The following is a 15,812-nucleotide window of genomic DNA, read 5'->3' as shown; positions in this document are numbered from 1 at the left end:
GACTTACTTCTGGTAGAGGATAGAATTGAACAGGAATGTCTCCTTTAAAGGGCTTCAGCAAGATACATGAAAAGTTAGGTGTATTTTGCTTCCTGTAGGCAGCACCAAGGTGTAAGCCACAGGTCCCACTTGTGCCACGATGGAAAAGGGACCAAAATATCGGTGAAAAAGCTTAGAATTGAGGCGATTTGCTACCGTTGACTGGCAATATGGCTGAAGCTTCACTAAAACCCAATCCCCAACTTGAAAATGGAGGTCTCGACATTTTCCGTTAGCGAATTGTTGCATTCGATTCCAAGCTTGCTCCAGGTTCTATTTCAATTGCCTCAGAATGGAGTCATAGTTCATCAAATCTTCCTCTACAGATTGTATGGAAATGGTACCTCGAATATAAGTTGGAATGGTGGGAGGAAGTCTGCCATAAATAGCTTGGAAGGGAGTCATGCCTATGGTCAAATGGTGACTAGTGTTATAATGATATTCAGCCCAACCAAGATATTGGCTCCACTGTCGTGGATTGTCTGCTATGAAAGCTCGTAGGTACTGCTTTAAATACCGATTTGTCACTTCTGTTTGACCATCGATTTAAGAATGGTAGGATGAACTCATTTTCAGTTTGGTTCCCATTAGTTCAAACAGTTCATTCCAAAATTGGCTTGTGAAAACAGGATCTCAATCCGAAACCAATGTTCGTGGCACACCATGTAGCCTTATTACCACATGAGTAAAGAGTTCGGCTACCTTAGAAGCTGTGTAATGCACCGGTAAAGCCCTGAAATGGGCATATTTCGTGAGACGATCAATGACCATGAGTATCGTTGAGTTTTCTCGTGAATTTGGTCACCTAACAATGAAATCCAAGGCTAGATCTTCCCACACTCTCTCAGGCATCTGAAGGGGCTGTAGTAGTCCCATAGGAGCTACGGTGGAATAGTTAATGGTTTGACAAGTAAGGCATTTGCCGACAAAGTCTTTCACATCCTTCCACATCCCCTCCTTAAAAAAACTGGCACTAAGCCTCAAATAGGTGTGTTCAACCACCAGCATGACCTCCTATAGGAGTTTCATGAAATTCTTACCATCAGAAAGGCTTCAAGCGTGAGTCTTTGTTGATTATTAGCCGATTCTGGTACAACAAGAGACCGTCTCGTATACTATAGTTTGAATTAACTAAGGGGCCATTAAGGAGCTGTTGCTGTAACTCATGGAAATCTAGACATGTCTCATTCTCTTTTCGCAAAGCATCTAAGAAATCATACCTCTGAGTAGAAATGGCCGCAAGAAGTGAAGGACAGGGATTTTCAAGGCGGCGGGACAATGCATCTGCTGCGGAATTCTCAGTGCCAACCTTATATTCAATTGAGAAATGGTACCCCAACAATTTCCAAAGGTAGTGCTGCTGTTCCGGAGTCTGGATAACTTGAGTGAGGAGTTCCCGTAAGCTTTTATGATCTGTATGAATAACAAAGTGCTTTCCTAACAGGTATTGTCACCATGTTGCAACCACTTCAACCACAACGCGTAAGAAGGCCAAAAGGTGGCCATCTTGCATGAGAACCCTCCTATTCCCACATTTGATGCATCTGTTTCCACTACAAACGTCTTCATAAAATCCAAAAGCCTTAAATCAGGAGTTTCGTTCATAACCTTTTTTAAGCACACAAATGCTTCAGTAGCTACAACTGTCCATTTGAAGTTATCCTTTTTGAGGAGTTCGGTGAGTGGAGCTGCGATTGTCGCATAATGTAGAACGAAGCGACAATAGTACCCTATGAGGCCTAAGAATCCACATAACTGCTTGAGGTTCTACGGTTAAGGCTAGCTGGTCATTGCTTCAATTTTTGCTGGATCTACTCGGACGCCTTCATGTGAGACTCGATGGCCCAAGTACTCAATTGTGCTCTGAAAGAATTGGCATTTACTTCCCTTGGCCAAAAAGTGATTCTCCAAGAGACATTGCAGCACCAACTTCAAATGTTGAACATGATCTGTCTGGCTTTTGTTGTAAATAAGTATGTTATAAAAAAAATGATGACAAACTGACGAAGGAAAGGTTTGAAAATCTTGTTCATGGCTGCTTGAAAGGTGGATGGGTCATTAGACAAACGGAAAAGCATCACTACAAACTCATAGTGACCCTCATAGGTTCTAAAGGCAGTCTTATGCATGTCCCAACGATCCATTTTAATTTGATGAGACTCGGATTGGAGGTCGAGTTTAGAAAACACTTCTGCCCTTCCCAATTCATCCAAAAGTTCATCGATGGTCGGAATCGAAAATCGATCTCTAATAGTAATCCCATTAAGTGCCTTGTAGTCAACACAAAACCGCCAAGAACCATCTTTCTTTTTCACCAGCAACACCAGAGAGAAGTAAGGACTATTACTGTGTCTTATAAACGCACATTCATGCATCTCTTTGACCAAAGTTTCCATGATGTCTTTTTGAAAATGAGGATAACGATACGGTCAGACATTTATCGGAATGGAACCTGGTTGCACATGAATTCGATGGTCAGTGTTGTAGATCGGAGGTAAGTGCTTTAGTTCATCAAAAACCTTCTGATATTGCTGTAAAATGCCCTTCCCTGCAGCTGGTAGGGCTACTTCTAACAAAGCAATCTCATCAGTCCTTGCCTATTGCTCCGCCACTACTGAATCCGGAATGGTGGTCAACCGATAGACTCCTCGTACATCACCTTCTAAAAGCATTGTGCTAAATTGAGCAAAAGTAACTTGGCAGGGTGTGAATTGAGAATCACCAGCTAACTTTACCTGCTGCCCTTTCCAGTTAAACTCCATAGTCAGTGCATTGTGATCATGTAAACATGGTTCTAGTGTGCGCAACCATTGCATTCCTAGCACCACATCTAAGACCCATATTGGCAATACAAATAAATCTACCTCAAAATGGTGACCCCTGCATCTCCAGCTGCACACCTAAGCATTGTTTGTCACAAACCAAATGTTGTCCATTTCCCATGTATCCTTAAACCTTCGAGTCCCCTCCCACTTAAGACCTAGTTTTTCGACTAAGGCTTCTTGAATGAAATTATTATTACTGCCCGTATCTATGGTGACTTCCAGATTTTTGGTAGCATGCTTAGCTAGTAGTCGAAAGATACAGGGGTTTACAGAGTTTGAAAGGGTGTTAAGACTTAACTCAAGTTCATCCTCCTCTGTAACACCTTCGTTGGCCAGTGCAATTACCTCTGGACCAACGGTATCATCATCTTCCATGTACATAAGCATCACTCTCTTCTTGCATTTATGGTTGTTGTGGTACTTTTCATCACAGGTAAAACCTAGGCCCTTCTCCCTCTTTTCCTGAAATTCTGCCGATGTCAAACATTTGATTGGCAATTTGGAGTTCTGCAGTTGAGAAGAGCCAACTCGATAGGTAAGAGATGTATCATGAGGCTCCTGTAATGTTAGTTGGTATCCAATGGAAGGACCAATCAGAAAGTTGGAGTTCCCGAGTTGAGAAGAACCAACTCGATAAGTAATAGATGTATTCATAGGCTCCTGTAATGCGAGTTGGTATCCAATGGATGAACCAACCATTGTTCCATGTGGAGATGACTCTGAGGTGCGATAGTCTTCCTGCTGGTGACACCCAAACAGATCCTCATTCCTATCCTCAAACAATTGTGCCTTCGCCATAGCATCGGCCAAATCATTTGAACGAACTAACAAAATCTCCCTACGGATATCAGATTTCAGACCCTGATAAAAAAATTGAGAAGCATAAACTCGGATACACCTGTAATTCAAGTCATGAGTCCTTCAAATTATGCACGGTACTGAGAAACCTTGCCGTGTTGGACTAATTTAGATATGCAACCCAACGGATCATCATAGATGGAGGCACTAAACCACTTAAACAACTCGTGATGGAACACATCCCAGGTTGGCAAAGCTCCTCCTTTCTCCATCCACTGGTACCACATTGATGGTTCACCATCCAAGTGAAAAGCCACCACTGCCAGTCGCATTGTCTATTCCACGTGATGCAGGGAAAAAAAATTTCGATCTTATAGATCCAGTTCTCTACAATGGCGCCATCAAACTGAGGGACATCCACTTTCAAGGTCTTAAGCAACCAATTGATGTCAGCTGGGGGAATGTCAATTGTGTGCTGAGGATTCCCAACCTGGATATTGTTAGCACCAGGACTGGGTGAGCCTGATGTGAACTCCGGTGAAGCACCCCTGTCTCATCGCATCTGTGACAGCTGATTAAGACGCTGGTTGATGGCCGTCATATGCTATTCCAGTAAGGAAGAAAATTTGGTGAGCTGTTCTTCGGCGTGTTGTTAGAAGCTTGCCTCCATGATCTTCATGATTTCTACAATATCTTCATTCCTCATGGCGTTCTCTCAACGAAAGCACCAATTGATACAAAATGATGGAAATTCGCACTCTTCGAGTCAGTGCCCAACTCCTCTCTAAAGGTTTTTCTTCATTCAACAACATCTTTACAAAATGCTGCCTCAGACTATATAGTTCCACCTCACACAATTTTTCAAATATTTGAAATTACAAATAATGGAAAAATAACAGAAATCAGATAACAAAAAACGATTATGAACCAAGGCTTTCCGCAAAAATCTCAACTCTGCCCTGGCATCACAAAATCATTGAGCCAGCGTGGTTTCACATGTTTCCTAGCATTTCGAAGCATGCCTGCCTCTCCAAAAAGCTTCTTCCCATTTTCAACAGCTGCCTCTTTGATACCAGCTCCAAAATGACCCCCTGTTCTCTTAATTTCATCTCTAGCCTTGACTTGGATATTTTCCCCTTAGGCCTCAATTCTAGCCCACTTACCCATCTATTCCTGGACCTGGTTGCTGTCCAAAATCACTTCAGCATTCCTAACAGAGTGGAGCAATTACCCTTTTGAACATCGGAATCGACCACTCGGATCATGAGGCTATCGTAATTGATTGCCTAGACATAGTATTTTCTAGAAAACAAGTGTACAATAGTGAGGTTATTCTCGCAAGAAAGGGTATAACTTTTGCCCCGCAACGCTTTGGATATGTTCTGAGTCAAAAAGGGTAGCTTATATTTGGGATATTGCCACAGGAAAAAGGAAGACAGCGATGACTAGTTTGCTTTTCATAGCTAGTTTGATGGAATGGTAGGATCCTAACAAGAAAACCGACGATGACTATGGCTGGTAGCGAGGACCATGGTGGTCTTCTTCCGGTACTTTCCATTTCGATTAGATGATGAGCTCTATGCTTTGCCCACAAATTGGCAACTCTTTACCTTCCGTCCATGCTGCAATTATATAATGACAAGTCACTACAATGAGCCAACCAAGGAAGTAAAGACTCGTTTCCAATACCAATTCCTAAAATTAATTAGTTGATCGACTAACCAAACGCCATAAATTCGCCTCCAACGTTTACTTTTCTGTACACCTGTCAAGCAAATTTCTGATACGGTCTTCTAATGTACATATGGTACTCACCAAGTGATGTAAATTTTTTCCAACTTTGTAACTAACAAGATTTAAAAAAAAAAAAAAAAAATTGATTAAAGTCCTTTGAAAGTTGATTAAACATACCAGGGACGGAAACTATACTTAGGCCTGAGGTGGGCCCCCGCCCCCTCCCATTTTCTTTTAATTTTCCTTTTGAGTTTATTTTATAATCTATTTGAAGCAAACGAAAATAAAAATTTGGCCCCCATTAATAACATGCCAAATAAATTTTCCTATAATCAATTGCCACTTGAAAAACCTTCCAATCAAAATATCAGCTGTTTTTGCTAAAAATAGAAAGAAGTTAGTGTATATCTTGAATATACAATAAATTCAATCAATAATTTTATGTACTTTTTTAATAATAAAGTGATAAAATAAGGTAAATTTTAGCATTAGATTCTGTTTTATTTATTTTTTTTAATTTTAGCTTAATATAATTTTTATGTGCTTTTACATACCTTTAAGGATGTTGCCAAATATATATATATATATACATATATTCATCTAATAGTAGTATAAAGTAATTTTATTTAAAAACATTTTTTCTTCAATAATTACATAAAAAATCTGTTAAAATATTTAATATTAATTAAAATAGGACAAACTCTATACTTAAAAAAAAAATTGTACCTATTTTTCATATCAAATTTTTTTCTTGATAATTATATTGTTTTTTAAAATATTTTTGTCTTTTTTATTATAATAAAAAATTATTCATTTTATATTTTGAATTATTATACATTATAAATTATGAAAAATACATATATCTATATGTCTGTATATACATATATTTATTTTTCCTTTACATTGCAGCCCCAAGCTAAAGATCCTGCTGGTTTTTCACTGCATATAGGCCGAATTACTTTTTGGCTCAATTAGGTTTAAACATGATAAAACTTCTCATTAAAAACTTGAACATATAAAAGACATGTAAGTTTAACTATTTTTTGGGGTTAACTGGGTTCTTATTTGTGCTTTTCGTGGAATTTTCAAGTTTAAAGCACAAAGGAGTTATTCAGTTTGTTCTCCGATATCCAGTTAAATTAATTGTCATTCTTCCGAAAGTTTAAAATGTTGGAAAACAATTAGGGGATAAGTGATTATTATATTTATATTGTCTTAACAAAAATAAAAAAAAATCCCATTGACTTTCACTACACCATCGAAACTCTACTGCAATAATCCCAATAACCAAAATCAAAATGCAATTTGATCCAATTAGTTGCAACTTAACCCTCCAAATTTTAATTTTTTGCAATTTAGCCCACTAATTTCAGCTATTTATATTTTAGTATCTCTAACCATTAATAAGGAAAAAAAATTAATTTGACCAAAATGCAACAAGTTTAAATCTGATCACCTAAATTGTAACATTTTAAACTTAAAATGCTGAAAGTACAATTTCCCAAACTAAAATTATTGAATTGTAAATAGCCTAAACAAATATTCCCCTAAACTGTATTTCCTTAAAATATTTTTGATATATTTAATAACCAGCAATATTTGTCTAGGCTATTTGGCTTGGAGAAATGAATTATTAAACTTTAGACTAAAAAACTTACGAATCACAAGAACAAAAAAACATTATTCAAACTAGGTTGACACCTTTGGAAGTCTCAATCATATGCAAACATCTTTTAACATTTACTTGACCACTTTTGATTTTTTACAGATAATTAAATAATTTTAATTTACTAAATTCATTATCTGGCATCCTTTAACTTGGTTGATTTGCCAAACAATAATTTCATAGTTATTATTTAATTTTAATTCAATTTTTCTTCTATTAATTGAATTTTATTTGAAAATGACTTATTTAATTGCCATATATTTGATATAACTATAAATTTTGAAAGTCCTTTTTGGATTATTTGAAATATTTGAATATCCTTTTAATTAATTAGACTATTAAAATATTTGACAATTAATAGTCCTCTAAAATTAATTGGATATTTAATATATTTGGCATTTGATCTGATTATATGCCAAATTTTATTTAATTAGCTGCCCATTATTTTGAAGTGTTGAAAGCCAATTTATATTTAAATTAAAAAATCTATTTGATTTTATTAGACACTCTAATTATCTTTTTATATATTATTTGACAACCCATTAATTTTGATTGGGTTATATGTCAAATGTTTTTATTTTTTTGAAATAATTTCGCTTGGAAAATTATTTGATTATATGACAAAAGCCACCTTTCATCCAAAAAAAAAAAAAAAAAATTTAAAAGCTAAACTAATATTTTTATTTCTTAAAAGAAATCTATTAACAGATTTTTTGGGATAGCCAATAGCATTTTGCATAACATGGAAATAATTAGGATTCATTTATAAAGTTTTTCTTCATTTCTTTTTCTTGCTTTTTCCCTTTCTTTTTTCTTATTCTCTGAGATTTCTTCGCTCTCTTTTTTCTCTTTTTTTTCCTTCTCAATTACACGTTCTAATTTTTTTAACCTAGAAAGGCTCTAGAGTTTGTTTTCTGCTGACCTACGTGTAGGGAAAATCAAAAAGTCAATTAACTCTGCGGAAATTTCAACTTCCTGTAATCTCCATTCACGAAAACAAGTAAATTCGTATCCAACCACTACTTATTTCTATGTAATCATTTTATTTTTTATTTTTTATTTTTTGGATGTTTTAACAGAAGGATTTGCCACAACCACACAACTCTACCTATCTTTATATGTCCACTTTACCAAGTCTACAACAGATAATATTGTTGACTTATAGTACTGTATATATGTCCACTTTACCAAGTCTATAAAGAGATAATATTGTTAACTTATAGTACTGTAGTCTGTATGTTGACTTACTGTTTATATTATATATAAATTAAAAAAGATTATTTGTTGTTATTAGTCATTTGTGATCGGTAATTATACATCAACAAAATTTAAATATCATATGTAACAATTTATTTTTGTTAATGATGCATTAATAGACTATCATATATATACTTGCGTGAATGAATTTAAAAATTATCACTAATGGTTATTACCATTTGGATTATTTTAAAGGGACAAGTTATTCCTATAAATTATGAAATTTGTAAAGCAATTAAAGCAAAAAAAAAAAGGAAAAAAAAAGAAAAAGAAAGAAAGAATCTATAAAGAGCAAATGTTTTATGGACTTTAGTGTTTTTTGTGGGTGAATTTTAAGGTCGTTTAGTTGACGACTTGCCCATAGTGTAAACATTTTACCATAAAGCAATTAAAGAAGAGAAAAAAGAAAAAGAAAAAAGTAATCTCCCATTCATGGAAACAAGGAAAGTGGTATCTGCGTCACCAAAAAAACAAAAAGGTGGTCTCTGACCAGTACTTATTTTTATGTGCTCAATTTATTTTTTTGGTTTAAAGGATGGCTTTTGCTGCAACCACGTAACTCTTAACTTTATATGTCCGCTATTTACCCCAAAAAAAAAGCATTATATGTCCGCTTTACCGAGCCTACACGTTGACTTGTCCTACTGTAGTTTGTATGTTAATTCAGTGTTTGTATTATATATAAGTTAAAAATATTATTTATTATTATTGATCATTTGAGATTCGTAATTTTTTTTTAACAAAATATTTATTTTATAAAATATTTATAAAAAAAATTTATAAGTATAGATATAAATGCACAGCCATTAAAATTATTCACTTCATCATTTATGATTGGTAATTAAACATCAATAAAACATATATATCATATATGATAATTTATTTTTAGTAATGATATATCAATAAATTATTATATATATATATATATATATATATATTATTAGATTTAAGGGTTATCATTAGTGATTATTATGTTTTAGACTATTTTAAATGAACAACTTATTATATACTTTCTTATGAATTATTAGTACCAAATTATTATTATTTAGATTATTCTAAACGAGCAGCTTATTATATACTTTGTTAAGAATTATAATTGCCAAGTCTATAAAGCAATTAAAGTCCGAGAAAATAAAATAAAATTATCTATGACAGCAAACTTTTTATGGACTTTCAGTTTATTTTTTTGGGTGAATTTTATGGACTTTTACTTGATAACTTACCTATAAAGCAAACATTTTACTAGAAGGCAATTAAAAAAGAAGAAGAAGGAAAAAAAATAAATAAAATGTATATGAAGCAAACCTTTTGTGGACTTTTTGTTGTTGACTTGTTTGTCCACCGTACACATCATTTTTCATAATTAATTAATTTATTGTAATTTACAGAAATGTTAAATTTGAAAAACATTGCAAGATAGACGCTGCATTTTCTTGATTCATTTAACAGATCAAGTTTCACTCAAATAAAGCAGAAAAATGAATCAAATTCATTTATTCATTAACGACACTACCTATAACGTAAATTTATTTTCACATTAAAATATGCTAATATGTACATGGAACTTTTATATTATTTTTGTTTTTTTTAGAAAAATGAAAGTTATAAGAGAAATACAATTGAACTGTCATTAAAATTGCTTCGGTTCTTCTTTTTCTGGCTGCAGGTCAACAAAAGTACTTCTTCTCACAACACAGCTGGAATAACAAAGGATAGATGGGAGTTGAATTAGTACTAATTTCAAAAGTTTATGGATTTTATTTTATTTATATATTTTTTTAATATTTTAAAAAATTCAAAAAATATAATTTTTTATTTTATTTATATTTTTCTTTAATACTCATCTTTACATTGATTTTAAAAGTTTAAGATAATAGAAAGTAATTTTTCATTTATATTTTCTCTAACAGTCCAAGAAGCCCAAAAGAGGTGGATTTTCATTTCATTTTTATTTTTCTTTAACACTCTCCCTCACATGTAGTTCGCCTCTTTTGAACTTCTTTCTGGATCCTTATAGAAGCTTAAAGTGAACTTTCATTTCATTTATATTTTTCTTTAACACTCTCCCTTATATGTAGACTCGCCTTTTTTTTTATCTTTTTTCTAAATCGTTACAAGAGTTTAAAGTGGATTTTTATTTTATTTATATTTTTCTCTGATATTCCCCTTCAAAAGCTTAAACGGCTGGAAAACGAGCTTTCATTTTATTTATATTTTTCCCTAATACTCCAAGAAGCCTAAAAGAAATGGGCTTTCAGTTCGTTTATATTTTTCTCTAACACTCTAAGAAGCCCAAAAGATGTAAACTTTTATTTCATTTATATATATATATATATATTTAACATTTTCCCTCACATATAGGCCAGTCTTTTTTAGACCATTTTCTGGTCCTTATAGGAGATATTATATTTTTTTGTAATACTCCCTTTCACATGTAGATTCACTTTTTTTAGGGGTTTTTTTTTTTTTTAATCCAAAAAATATGGATTTTTATTTCATTTATATTTTTCTTTAACACTTTCCATTACATGTAGGTCCACATCTTTTGAACTTTCTTTCTTCATCCTTACAGAAGCTATTAATCACATGCAAACCCACCTCTTTTGGGTTTTTCTCTCTCACACAGGTCCATCTCTTTAGGATTTTTTTTTTTAAACCGAAAGAGGCGTGCTGTTATTTTATTTATATTTTTCTCAATCCATCACATGAGTCATCCTTTTTGGACTTTTTTTTTTAAAGCTCAAAACAAGTGGACTTTTATTTCATTTATATTTTTCTATAACACTTTCTCCCATATGTACACCCATCTCTTTTGGATTTTCTTTCTTGGTCCTTACAGAAGCTATTTATCACATGTAGACTTATCTCTTTTGGGTTTTTCCCCTACACATAGACCGATCTGTCAGGACTCGTTCAATATCCCTTACCGAAACTCTAGAAAAACCTTGATCTCAGAAAAATCCTACTGGACCTTACTATGGAAAATCTGATAGAATCTCCCCTAAGGGTTGAACTTACTTTAAAATTTCCAGCATAGAGAACGCACTCCTATAAGCACCACCTTATTCCTCCCACCTTACTACAATTTGATTCCACAATTTTCAGCACTTCGAATAACAAATAGGGAATAAGTGAAATATCAATTAAATAAATCCAGTATAGTACACAGAGCATCGCATTATCTACAATTAAAAAAATAGAATTTCTTACAACACGATATAGGAAATTTACAAGATGAAAGGAAAAGAAAGAAAAGCTTCTTAGCTTGGGGCAACAAACGAAGGCGTCGAACTCACCCCTGATGATCAACGTCTACTAACCTGGGTTTAGAAAAACGAATTTAAAAACATGAGATGCTAATCATCTCAGTAAACGACCATATCTACTATAATAATAATAGTCACATAGTAATGTAATAAATTTGGCTAATTAATAATATTAGGAAATAGCATTTTTCCTCAAAATCCTTACGATTCACTCAGTTGGAAATGTTCCCCTTTTAAAAAGCCTTTCACAAAATCCAACATTTTATATAACCCAAAAACCAATAACATAATTTACCAATAAAACAAATAGAATACAAATAATTTTAGAATCTAAAATTAACACTTCGAGATTAATATGATAACAAGTAAATTAATCAAGCCAACATTCAATTCAACATATAATCATGACATTTATTAATCAAGCCAAGGTAATAATCAAGGAATATTAATAAATAAAATGCAAATAATATGCAACAAATCAATTTAGTAATAAAAGATTTAACGTAAAATAAAATTGATTTCGATAAATAATTTATAAAATTTATCCTCAATAATTTAATAAAATAATACGAGATACCATAGAATTTTTTTTTGATAAATCTTAAATTTATGTAAGTCTTGAAAACATGGTAAAAATATATTTTTGGATACAATTTAAATAAATAATAAAATCACAATTAAATACTTTTAATTTCAAATATAATTTTGAAAACTTTTAATTTTTTTGAAAATCGGATCGGAAAAATAACTTGATGCACACACTATATACCAGTGATGGCCAACGGGTGCCCAGTGTCCCAAAGCACCGTCTGACGGAGAGGTTAAAGAGAAAAACCTATATTCAGGCCGTCCTGTCATCCCAGCAACGCCGATGCTATAAACCTCAATCCCGGCCATGTAAGGGGGCAGCTATGGTCAATATCAAACTTGCCTACCCTAAGTCCAATTGCAACCATGGGAAAGTATAAACCTGTACACTTATCACACTCCACCTGCACTCTAATCACATCCACAACTACAGAACACCGGTACTGCATAGTGCGTCTTAAAAAACCATATAAATATATATACATATAAAAATAGATATATATATATATATATATATATATATATATATATATACCATTTTCAAATACCAAAATCTTATCATTACCACTGGATTTAATATCTCTCTCCACATCCATAAATTCACGTTAAAATCCATTATAATTTCATTCATGCAAATATACCAAAATCTCAGTGGCATAAAATTAAACCATAATCTTAAATCCAACGGTATATATATATATATATCCAAAACTTACCAATATCATAAAATAATTTTCCCACCATTGTTTCAATGCGTAATAAATCTAAATAAATATTTTCTTCAAATCCTCCAAATTTAGTACAACTAAAATCGCATTGAAATCATATGAAAATTCACATATGCATAAATTCATATATATACACTTTTATCAAACACACTTGATCCGAAATTAATTTCAAATATAACTTTAAATATAAATTTTGCTGCATAAGTCCTCATAAATCATCATCAAAATTTAATTAATAATCTCTTTAAATATTAAATATTAAATATAAGTAACACTTTTTTTTTTCAGGAATCAATTAATACCGTATGTATATATTTTCACAACCCCAAAATATAATTTGATAGCATTTCATATATTAATATTATCACAAATGGGCAGTATAATTTATATAATCATTTTTTTTATCAAACTTAAATATCCAACACACACAACATATTTTTAAATTGATCAATTAATACAAAATATACATAGTTTTATGCCCCAAATAAATTTGAAGGTGAGTCACTCACTTCGAGCACACAATTCAATCAAGATCCTCTATGGGATCGATTCCACAATCCACACGTGCTACTCCTGGAGATCGAACCCTTGGTGGCCTGAATCTCACTGGAAAGATTTCGGGTTTAATGTTCTTGGATCTCACAAACCACTAAGAACTGGGGAAAAAAGACCTCTGATTTGGATTCAGGGAGGTCAAATTAGGGGGAGAAGGTAGGAGGTGTCATCGAAAACTCTTTGAAGGTGGTTTTTTGGCGAGCCACCGGGGCCACCAAAATCCGCCACCGCTGACGGCGCGTCCAGAGGCCATTGGCCGTGAAAATTTGTGGAGAGGTAGATCTGATGCTTGGTTAGCCAATGGGACCAGCGGTGAGACAAACGGAGATCTGATTTGGCAGATATCGGCTAGAGAAGAAAATCGACCACTCACCCAAAAATGCCTCGATCCAGGCTCGTCATTGGCGATCTGGCTTGCCGGTTTTCAGGTGGGCTTCAAGGTGGGGTGGCACGTGTGGCAAGGGGTGGTCGGGAAATGGGTCAACGGACGGTGGCCGGTCCTCTCCCCCCCCCCCCCCCCCCCCCTTTTCTCTCTCTTTCTCTCTCCTCTTCCTTCCCCTCTTTTCCACCAATGAAATTGGCTCCCGTGGGTGGCACTGTGCACTCACGGGTTGGCCAGCAATTGACACGTGGCACACACTGTTTACACGTTAAAAATACTATTAAAATAATATGGTATTCGGAAAATTTTGCAAGTCCATAACTTTTCAACGAAATATCCAAATTAGGCATGCCACTAGTCTATGAACTCGTATCGATAAGTACTTTACAACCATACATGAGTCAACTCCGAGCACCTTTGGACAGTTCGGACCTCAACTTGTTCTGCTCATAACTTTCAAATCGTAGTTCTATTTTTTATGTACTATTAGTCTACGAACTCAGATCAACACATTTTTCGCAATGGAGCCTTAGTCAATGCAGAATTCTAATCGGATCAAAAAGTCAAAATTTGACCCCTCTTAGTCAACGGCGATCAAACCTGATCAACCTCGGTCAACGTGAAAAAATTATACTGTACTTCGGAACGAAGTGTTACACCACCTCTTTTGGATTTTCCCTTTATACATAGGGTCACCTCTTTTGGGCTTTTTATTTAAACCCAAAAAATGTGAGTTTTTATTTCATCTATATTTTTCTCAATCCATCACATATAGGGTCATCTTTTTTGGACAATTTTTTTTTTAAGCCAAAAAAATATGGGCTTTCATTTCATCTATATTTTCCTCTAACACTTTCCCCCACATGTACACCCATCTCTTTTGGACTTTCTTTTTTGGTCATTACGAAAGCTATTTATCACATGTAGGCTCATCTCTTTTGGGTTTCTTTTGAGTTATTACAATATGTAGGCCCATCTCTTTTAAACTTTCTTTTTGCGTCCGATTTTTATTTCAATATATTTTTCTCTAATACTCCAATAAATCCAAAAGGGGTAGACTTTCATTTCATTTATATTTTTCTCTAACATTTTTCCTTACATATAGGCTCCCCTATTTTGGGTCTTTTTCTAGATCCTTACAGGAGTCATTTATATTTTTTTCTAACACCTCCTCTTCACATGTAGGCCTATCTGTTTTTTTTTTTTTTTTAAAGCCCAAAAATGGTAGGTTTTTATTTCGTTTATATTTTTTTTTCTAATACTTTCCCTCACATGTAGGCCTGCCTCTTTTGAACTATCTTTCTCAATCCTTACGGGAGCTAGTTATCACATGTAGGCCTACTTCTTTTAGGTTTTCCCCTCACACACAGGCCCATCAACTTTTTGGGCTTCTTTTTTTTAAATCCAAAAGAGGTGGGCTTTTATTTTATTTATATTTTTCTTAAGCTACCACAAGTAAACTCACCTTTTTAGGATTTTTTTTTTTTAAGCCCAAAACAAGAAGACTTTCATGTCATTTATATTTTTCTCTAACATTTTCCATCTCATGTACACCCCCTCTTTTGGACTTTCTTTCTTGGCTCTTACAAGAGCTGCATATACACGCGTCTATTTTAGGCTTTCTTTCTTGGTCCTTACAGGAGCTATTCTAACAATTTCCCTTGCACGTACACCCGCCTCTTTAACAATTTCTTATTTTTTGATAGTTGCCAATCAAAGGCAATATTTTCTTAACTTTTGTTATATCTATTACAATCGCTGAAGCATCTATTGGACCGGCTATTGTTTCATCACAAGCCTTGTGGTATAATGATAAACGTACAAATGAACATCATTGAGCAAGTAACCCCGATTGTAAATTCGAATGATCATATTATCGCTCCTACTGTACTGAAATTTACAAAGTCTTCTTTTTTTATACTTTCTTTCTTGGTCCCTCGCATGACACCTGCCTCTTTGGACTTTCTTCCTTGG

At 33.7% G+C, this 15,812-nt stretch overlaps 1 protein-coding gene across 1 annotated transcript; it reads right to left on the bottom strand.

Annotated features, from left to right (window-relative positions):
• Nucleotides 1-840: 840 nt before the first annotated feature.
• LOC132805069 (uncharacterized) lies at nucleotides 841-2,435 on the bottom strand. The gene is made up of 4 exons (XM_060819830.1): nucleotides 2,045-2,435; nucleotides 1,494-1,727; nucleotides 1,172-1,452; nucleotides 841-1,053 (listed from the first exon to the last, which is right to left on the bottom strand). Exons 1-4 carry the CDS (start codon nucleotides 2,433-2,435, stop codon nucleotides 841-843), a joined length of 1,119 nt encoding a protein of 372 aa, XP_060675813.1.
• Nucleotides 2,436-15,812: the final 13,377 nt, after the last annotated feature.

This window comes from Ziziphus jujuba, chromosome 8 (assembly GCF_031755915.1).
Source record: "Ziziphus jujuba cultivar Dongzao chromosome 8, ASM3175591v1".
Lineage (NCBI taxonomy): Eukaryota > Viridiplantae > Streptophyta > Magnoliopsida > Rosales > Rhamnaceae > Ziziphus > Ziziphus jujuba.
This window is presented reverse-complemented; position numbering and strand designations above follow the sequence as displayed.